The following is a 9585-nucleotide window of genomic DNA, read 5'->3' on the forward strand; positions in this document are numbered from 1 at the left end:
CACTGTCTTTGTCACACAGTCCACATTTTGAATGTATCACAGCTTAGAAAGATATACTCTAGTTAATTCAGTTTTTAAAAAAAACACTATTATTTCAAAAAAGGAAGCCAACACTGAAGATAAAACAAAATATTATCAAATCCTGATAAACTGACAGGAAAAAAACAGCAGAGAGCTGAAGTTTTGGGATGTGCAGAATACCTTGCTCTCTCGATGGCTTCTGTCCGATGAACGTTGGAAAGCTGACCCAAACAAAAACGGTCTCCTCCGGAAGGATCCACGTATCCATCAACAGTAACAATGGGACAGCTTGAAGGGACTTTAAATGTTTCCCCAACTTGCACGTCCATTTCAAAATATGCGATTGAACACCAATATTCTGGAGCTAAAGAAGAGAATCATCATAGAATGGTTTGGGTTGGAAGGGACCTTAAAGATCATCTAGTTCCACCCCCCCTGCCAGCAGCAGGGACAATGCTGCTGAGATAGAAAGAGATACAATTAATTGATGGAAAAGCACCAAAAAAAACCCCAACCCCTTAAAAACCCCATTAATTAAGCCTTAAACAATCAATTAACTGCATTTATCATTCAGAATAAGAGCACATGTTCACATAAGCAAGTTCAGACAGACAGAAAAATACTACATACTACAACAACCATGAGCTTGTCATTTTTATTTGAGCACACATCAATGCTAGGGTGGGTTTTTTTGTGTAGTTAAGATCTTCCAAGTCTTTGTAGAGTTTATAATCCCAGTTAAATTTTGTAAACTATTTGCATTACTGCACCTTAGCTTGATTTTGACTACATGACTACAGTTTGATTTCATCCTCCTTTAGCATCAAGAACTAATAGATAAATGCCTCTTCATGGCTAGGCTGATAGAAACTAACTCTCAAGCACATCTGGCTTAAATGATATAAGAGTAACTACCACTCAGGTGAAGTTAATTTTCTCTACCCTCCCTGCAAAGCAAACTAGATCTGGAAAGCAGGGAGAGGGGAAAAAAAACCCAACAAACCATCAAAGATCACATACTGATCTTGTCTGCACACAAGAAAGTCAGGCATGGGCTAAAACAAGGAAGTATTAAGCAAAGGAGCAAACCAAAATGAGGTGCCTTTTAACTCAAGACTAACGAAAAACTGGCTACAAAGTGATGATACTTGGAAGAAACTACCCTTGGAAAGGAAATCCTGATTCCTTAGAGGATGCTAACTGAAAAATCAAACACTCCAGGAGATGAGGAAACCTGAAAAAGCCCACTAAATTATTTTGTACATATCTGCTGCTTGTGTGCTACCTGGGAGTGACTGGCTTGTCAAGCTCTGTGTGCTTTTAAGTGGTTTAAGAGTTTCTCTCTACAGACACATTCAAAGCTAAAGTTGCCATAAGCTTAAATCACCGGGGATTTTCAGGGACTTGGCATCTTTCCTGACTAGAAAGATCCATTTTCATGAAAGGGTAACACAGCTGGCACATGAGCAGCTTGTTGGGTAAAGAAAATCAGCACTAGAGTGTACCTAAAATAAGGGAAACAGAAGAACTCAGGTGATAGGACCTCAACACAGCAGCCTGATAAGCTGACAGGGAAAAAAGAGAAAGAAAAGTGTTGTTCTGGTTTTATTAGAAAAGAATAAACCAAAGTGCATGAATTCCTTTAATTTTTTTTCTTCAAATAAATATTCATGTCTCTGAGGACTGAATAGGGTGAAAAAATACTAATTAATACAAAATACAATTTAGCCAATGCAATTTAGTTAAGTTCTGCCAGCAATTATCAACAGTTTTATTTCTGGTCCTGATTTAGTTACTGGCCAACAAATAAACAAGTTAAACTTTGAGGCTTTTCAACTATGCAGCTCTCCCTGTGCAGGCAAGAGTTTTGTTGTTGTGAAAAACAGAATATTACCTTGCTCAGTGTGGGTTTGAGGGTTGCAATTTTTGATTTAGGCTTCTAAATTAAATTGAATGGGCAATTTAATTCAATATCACCATTCCAAAAAGAGATGTCCAAATTCAAAAGAAGATTTATCATAAAAAATGGTTCTTTTCCTTCTTTCCTCTCCTTTTGAACATGTATCTCATAAATATGGAATCAGACTCAGAGCAGAAAGTTATTAGTTTCTACAATATTAGCATTTCATGTTAAGATTGTACTCACCAGGATGATTTGATATAGGAGGCTGGAATGCAAGTTCATTGTGAACTGGCCCTTTAAAAGAAAACAAGCAATTTATTTTACACAAGGATAAATGAGGTTTTCTTTCTTAATTTGTTTTCCTATAAAAACAGACTTAGGAGGATGCCAGATGTTATAAATCCCAGTAATTTCTCAATCAATTGACCAAATCTGATAAGGGAGAAAAATACCCACAGCAAAATTACACTTTTGGAGGTTTCCTCAAAATTCAGAAGCTTAGTAAAAGCAAAGAGCTCATTAGTATCCCAGGAGGAAAGGCTGCATGCTGCTCAAGCCAAACCCAGCTCCAGGAGGGAGCAGAAACCAGATGGAATATGGAGATGCAATAGAAATAGGATTTAAGCTTCACATTTGCCCCTAAGATGGGCAAGAAGAGAATCAATGTATAGAAACATGCGATAAAAATCTGTCAGAAATCACATTTCAATAGTTTCATCAATCACAGAACAAGCTGCCCAGCATGCTGTGGACTTGAGAATAAGAAACAATCCCTGAAGATGGAAAAATGCCCTAAAGAACTCATTTTCTCAAGGAAAAAATAATATTGGAATACAGTTTTGGTCAGTTTATTCCCTCTGCTTTTCTAAACTAACTAGGTCCCTTACAGGCAGCAGAGAAGAAGGAGGAAAGACTTAAACACAGGATTATAAGAGCAGTTTTTACAACAAGATGTCAAAACAGGCACAAAGTCAGGAGGTGTCAAAACATGCGACTTTCTGAAGTGAGAAACAGCAGCAGCCAAGAAAATAAATCCATGTGGTTATCACCAGCCAGTTACAAATATTAATTATGGAAAGATACATGCACTGAGAAAACATTTAGAGTATCTACAGCATCACTGAAGTGATCACATCCTTGTATTTCTAACAAATTAGATGATAAATGAAGTGGGATCCTAACAGAATAAAATAATAAGATTTAATAACTATATCTAAACCACAATTTTTCTTGCTAGAGGCAAGTTAAAAAGTCACCCTGACATTAACTCACAGTACAGTCTCCCCTCCACTGCTGCAAACAGGTGATCTGGTTAAGTATCAGATCTTTATTTAAGCAAATATACGCTTAAATAAGATCTTTATTTAAGCAAATATATGCTTAAATAAGATCTTTATTTAAGCAAATAAAGATCCAGTCTCACTTTTTTGCCACAAAATTTAGAAAAACTTTAATTGGGGTGGGTTTTTTTGCACTATTATAACACATATACTGTGCTAGACACTGAGTTTGACCACTGATTTTTTTTTTCTTCCCATCTCCTGTAGCTTAAAACAAGAGGTTGAGGTCTTATTATATAAATGAAAAAGATTTTAAAGTTTCTGTGACAAATGTCCTCATAAATCAGGCTGTGGCAAGATCATTTTATTGACAAGGACATTATTGCAGGAGCTTTCACAAAGCTTTTTTAAACTGGTTAATATACATGGTCATGCATCTTCCAAAGCTTAATGTAGATGGTTACATCGTTAAGACATGACTTCAAAATTGCTAGAAAAGAAAAACAGTCAGGAGCATTCTAAGTTGTGAAAGAAAATTATCCAAACACCACATTCTGAATCAACCTGCTTTTCTGCAAAGGAAGTATTTACTACAAGAGAGCAAAGCTTTAAAAACAAGAGGTTTAGAAAGGGGATGTTTTGTTAGGTACAGGGAGATATCTATAGTGTAAGGTGGTATCACCAGAGCTATCTGAATTTCTAATCTCTGCTGCTTTAAGGGAGGAAAGTCCATCAAGCTCTTATATTTAATTGGCAGAATACAGTAAGCACAGTAAAGGCAGTTTTATAATTGGGGAGGGACTTTTCATAAGGGCAGTTAACGATAGAACAAGGGGAAATGGCTTGAAACTGGAAGAGGGGAGATGGAGATGAGATGTGAGGAAGCAGCGTGGGCAGCAGGTGGAGGGAGGGGATTCTGCCCCTCTGCTCCGCTCTCCTCACACCCCACCTGCAGTGCTGCCTCCAGTGCTGGGGCCACCAACAGCACAAGGACATGGACCTCCTGGAGCCAGTGCAGAGGAGGCCACCAGGACGATGCCAGGGCTGGAGCAGCTCTGCTGTGAGGACAGGCTGCGGGAGAAGAGAAGGCTCGGGGGAGACCTTCTAGTGGCCTCCCAGTACCTGAAGGGGCTCCAGGAAGGCTGAGGAGGGACTTTGGCCAAGGGCAGGGAGTGAGAGAACAAGGGGTGATGGCTTGAAAGTGTCAGAGGGGAGATGGAGCTGAGATGTGAGGAAGAAATTGTTTGGTGTGAGGGTGGTGAGCCAGTGTCCCAGGTTGGCCAGAGAAGCTGTGGCTGATCCTCCCTGGAAGTGTTCTCGGCCAGGTTGGATGAGGCTTTGAGCAACCTGGTCTAGTGGAAGGTGTCCCTGCTGCTGGCAGGGGGGTTGGAACTGGATGAGCTTTAAGGTCCCTTCCAACCCAAACCAGTCTGGGATTCTATGAATCTATAATAATATTTTTTTTTAAAAAAAGGATTTGAGGGTAAAGAATGAGCCCTTAGCATTCACCAAAACTGAAAATAAAGTGATTTGAAAATGTGCAGTACTCACAGTAATGTCCAGGATGCATAGGTGGATGATGTTGAAGATGGCCATTCTGATGGTGAGGTATGGTAGGTGTGTAGGCCGCCGTCCGACTTCCAGTCCAAGTTGTAGTACTGTCTAGAAAAAGAAAACAAAAAAAAAAAAAACCAACAAAAAAAAGGAGCAGTTGGTTTTTAAGGGAGTTTTTTCCCCCCAATCTCATTTCTAATCCTCTATTTCTCCTGAACTGGTATTTTTTTATTTTTTTTTTAGAAAACTAAGAAGAGTGCACGTATGTATATACTCACTGTGATGGTAAGTAGCTGGCTGAGCTGTAAACCCATTCTGCTGAGTTCCTGGCTGAGGCCCTGAAGCAATCTGTAAGAGTCCATCACTATGGCTACCTGTCAATATACTGGTAGGTTGACCTGGTAAAAGAACACACTACCTATTCATGAACGTTCCAAAATGGTTTTTAATTAAGAAGAACTCAGCACTACTGGGTAGGAAAATACACCCAACTAAGGGCACTGTAAATACATAATTCCTACAAGTTTGGTGTTTTTATTTGTTGGGTTTTTTTTTTTCCACCCACCAGAGTGTCTTGAGAAACTCAAAGTAAGATGTTCTGCACCAGCTCATTTTGACTCTGACACCCTTAATTATATTATATTATTAAATATATTATTTTAGGAGAAGTATGCAGAGAATTCTGTTCATCAACCACATCTTTGTGTTGTTCACATCTCATTTTTCAGTTTGAAAGGCAAGAAGAAGAGATGTCATAAGTTGTATCAAATAACATAGTCGGAGTAGATTTGGTATGAATCCAAAAAGACCAACAGTAGGTCCAATAAGTTGCTTATTTTCAGCATTTCCTAAGGAGAACACTCATTTAAATTTACATTCTTCCAAAATAAACTGAACAGTATTTTATTTTTTAATAATAGTGCTAGAATAGAGCTGCATAAATCACTGGACTCCTTCCTCAGAAAGTGACTGTTGGTTTGGTTTGGTTTTTCAAATAAATATTTCAAGAATTGTCTAAGCTTTGAAGTAAAACTACAGATATTTTAGAACAGGTTATCAGAATTTGATTTTAAAAGGCTTCAGCTCAGCCATTAACACTAAACTGACCAGGAGTTTCACAAATACACTCGCACTCTCAAACTAAAGGAATTTAACACATGGAAAACTTTGAACTAAAACCTAAAAGCAGGTTGTTTTTTCATGTCCTTGGCTCCAACAATGATAACACTGATGAGAAAAAAATTATTAACTATAAATTGTGTTATGAAAAGGCAATACAATTAAACTGCCTATCCTTTCTTTCTCTGTGGGAGACAAATATAAATATCATATCTCAGCTTAGCAAAACCATCATTTAGGTCATCACCTAGAAAATTAAAGAACATTATCAAAACATCACCCCACTCTAATTCAAATCTGATAAAATTAAATCCATTATATTCACACATCATTGATATTAAAGTGATGAAGAGCACGTGAAACCCCTCTGAACGTCACTGTTTCCCTACTTAGGGCTGCAGGACACTGTGTATGTAACTGTTTTACTGTTCTACTGAAGTGTGAGGTTTGATATTGGTAAATCAGATTCTTTCACCTGTACCAAATAGACACAGAAAAGGAAGGCAAAATTTCAAGGCAGCACTCCCACGGACTCAAGAAAATACTAATTAGACCTGTCACTTTGGTAAGACAGTAGGTCATTATAAAAATAATCAAGTTAAAATGGGAAGACTCAATTTTGTCAGCTGTGGAACACTAAAAAGAATTATCTGGAAGCTTCTCAACAGTATATTTGCTTGCTGTTGTAATAAAATAATCAAATTCTTTCATTCATATTACAATTATTCAAATAATTAAGAGTTGTAAAATGTTTTGTCAGCGGTCAACTGCTTGAATATGGTATCACTGAATCTTTGGCTTATCCAAAATAGTCTTGGAATATAGTCTTGGAATACTCATGTAGGGTGAGTCTTGCTGAAAAAAAAAAAGACTGGGACACCAGGAAAAGTTACTCAAATTAAGCTGAAACTTAAAATCTTTTGTTAACACTTCAGAGACTGTGGAGATCACACCACCACACGCTTCATCATAGTGTGGCAGCAGCATTGTCCCAATGCAAGATCTACTTTGGGCAAAAATCAGTGATTATCTGTGAGTTTTCACATGTTCAGAGTTTAATATTTCATATAATCTCAGATGATCTTACTTGTTGAAGCCACAGGAATGTTGGGAAAATTAGTGGTGCTGGTAGTGCTAGCCTCAGTAGGAGCTAACATGGCTGGGGTGCTATAAGGCTCTGTAGATGCCCTGTTACTTGGTGGATGCTGGATGGTTTGGACTGAATGACCTTCAGCAGAAGGTAATGACGGCTGTCCTTCGTAGTCATGAACGTATTCATCTTTCACCAACATGCTTGATGGAGCTGTGAAGAAGCAAAGGGTTAAAACAGCCAAAGCACATCTAATTTTTTTGAGGATTTAACTAGAAATCGCGCCGCGACTTTCAAGAGGTAACAATGCTACTAAAACCACTGGGAGGAGGATTTAACCTCCACCAACATCGCTAAAGCACTCCTCTAAATGACAATTAAATGCTTCAAGTCAGCAGTAGGAGATTTGGAAACTGTTTATTTTGCTTCTTGTTATCAAATAAATAAGTTTAGTCCCACCAGAGCAGGTTCCAATAGCGTTTTGTTTTCTAGTCTGTCGTGGTGTGATCAGATAAGGTTAATAAAAGGGAAAAACATGCTTCTTGTCAAGCACCTAAATAGATATTAATGCAGAAGCTAATAAACTAATTCCTAGTGTACAACTAAGAACATAAAAAAAATGAAAAATGTAATTTTTGAAAATTTTTTTCCATTTTTTACTCCTATGAAAAATGTAATTTTTGAATTTTTTTTTCCATTTTTTACTCCTAGGAAAAACGAAATTTTTGAATTTTTTTCCATTTTTTACTCCTATGAAAAATGTAATTTTTGAATTTTTTTTTCCATTTTTTACTCCTAGGAAAAACGAAATTTTTGAATTTTTTTCCATTTTTTACTCCTATGAAAAATGTAATTTTTGAATTTTTTTTTCCATTTTTTACTCCTAGGAAAAACGAAATTTTTGAATTTTTTTCCATTTTTTACTCCTATGAAAAATGTAATTTTTGAATTTTTTTTTCCATTTTTTACTCCTAGGAAAAATGTCATTTTTGAATTTTTTTTCCATTTTTTACTCCCATGAAAAATGTAATTTTTGAAATTTTTTTGCCATGTGTTGGGTTGGTTGGTTGAGGGGGTTTTTTAAAAAGTCATTTTGATTTGAATATTTCTAATAATGTGCTAAAAACATTGGTTTACCTAAATTTCCCTTCTCTATGAATTTCTTCTGGAAGGAAAATAAATAAATAAATAAATAAATAAATAAATAAATAGAAATCAGTTTGGAAATAAAGCAGTTACCAGCTGCACAATCTCAGATTGCTGAATAATGTTAATTGGGTATTTAATGTCCAATTAATTGGACATTTAATGTCCAATTTCTCTCAAATTTCAGGGATATAAGAATATTAGATTGCTTTCTTCAAGTGCATATTAATTATAGAATTTTTATTCTTTTCTTGTTAAACTACCACTTAAATCATAAGCATCTAATCCCAATTCTATTAATTAGTACATCATACAGGTGCCCATGGTTTTTGGGTGGTTTTTTGATGTTTTATTTGTTGGGTTTTTTTTAATTAGCAGCACTCAACAGTCATGTTTTTGTTTTTCTTCTTTCTTTTTGGTTGGTTGGGGTTTCTAAGTTGCAGGCAATGAAAACAGAACACACCTCCAAGCTGAACTGAAGCTTCAATGTAAAGAATTGATCCATACTTGCCTCTCATTAGCTGGTTTTCCAAAATTGGGAGATACAAATGCCTTTCCATCTGCTCTCTATAATCCCTCCCCAAGGAGATAGACAGGAATAAATTGTGTATATACTCCAAGAGTTTCACACACAGTTTGTGTCCATAGAAATGCAACAGGAAAACAGAATTACCTACCAGAACTCTGTAGTGTCAGTCCTGAGAGATCTTTAAAAAGAAGAAAAAAAGAAAAAAGGGGGTGTGGGGGATTATATACACAGAGATCTTCAATGATATTTGCATATTAAGCTTATAAGCCTTTAATTAGTATTACAGACTCTACATATTATAAACCCTCTGTCACAACACAAGTCTCAACATTAGATCTGTGTTAACTCTAAGAACTGTGTGTAAAGCCAACAAGAAAGGTTTAAAAAGCCACAAACTATGGATTCAAATTTGGACTAAAGGTAAAAGAATAATTCCATTAAGAAGCTGGACAAGAGCATAAGAGAGTAATTTATAATCAGATCATTAAAAGTTAATGTTTCTAATTTAAGGTTGTATTTTCTACATTCAAAAGGCAATTTCTCCATTTTCAAAAGGAAAACATTTGACATTTTATTCCCACTGTTCCATTGGAAATTAAGAATTTACTTACCGATGCCAGGCGATACTACACGCTCGTAATGGTAAGGATTTACACAGACACTGTCACATTTTAAGTCAAAAGCATACTGACAATATTTAACGTGCTTGAGTTCATTTTTATGAAGATCAGGCCACCTCCAAAGACGAGCGTAAATCACATGAGGGAATCCTTTGCGACCAGCCACCTAAAAAGTTAAGACACAAAAGTTAATTGGGGAAAAGTAGCAAGATTATTTTGCTTTATTTAGTGAGGAGCAAAGCTGGAAGAGGACAAACAACAAGAAAACCTCTCTCCACGAGAGAAAGAAGAAAAGGGGGGAAGGAAGAGAAAGAAGGGGGGAA

The 9585-nt window shown here is 36.5% G+C and overlaps 1 protein-coding gene across 1 annotated transcript; it reads right to left on the reverse strand.

Moving 5' to 3' along the window:
• Positions 1 to 201: 201 nt before the first annotated feature.
• Positions 202 to 9428, reverse strand: SMAD4 (SMAD family member 4; the record flags this gene model as incomplete). The annotated part of the gene is made up of 7 exons (XM_010167910.1): positions 202 to 385; positions 2168 to 2218; positions 4756 to 4866; positions 5037 to 5156; positions 6965 to 7180; positions 8791 to 8820; positions 9254 to 9428. Coding segments are annotated over 7 exons (887 nt in total), but the record flags the coding sequence as incomplete, so codon positions are not given.
• Positions 9429 to 9585: the final 157 nt, after the last annotated feature.

The sequence above is a fragment of the Antrostomus carolinensis genome, unplaced genomic scaffold (assembly GCF_000700745.2).
Source record: "Antrostomus carolinensis isolate BGI_N321 unplaced genomic scaffold, ASM70074v2 scaffold41965, whole genome shotgun sequence".
Taxonomy (NCBI): domain Eukaryota; kingdom Metazoa; phylum Chordata; class Aves; order Caprimulgiformes; family Caprimulgidae; genus Antrostomus; species Antrostomus carolinensis.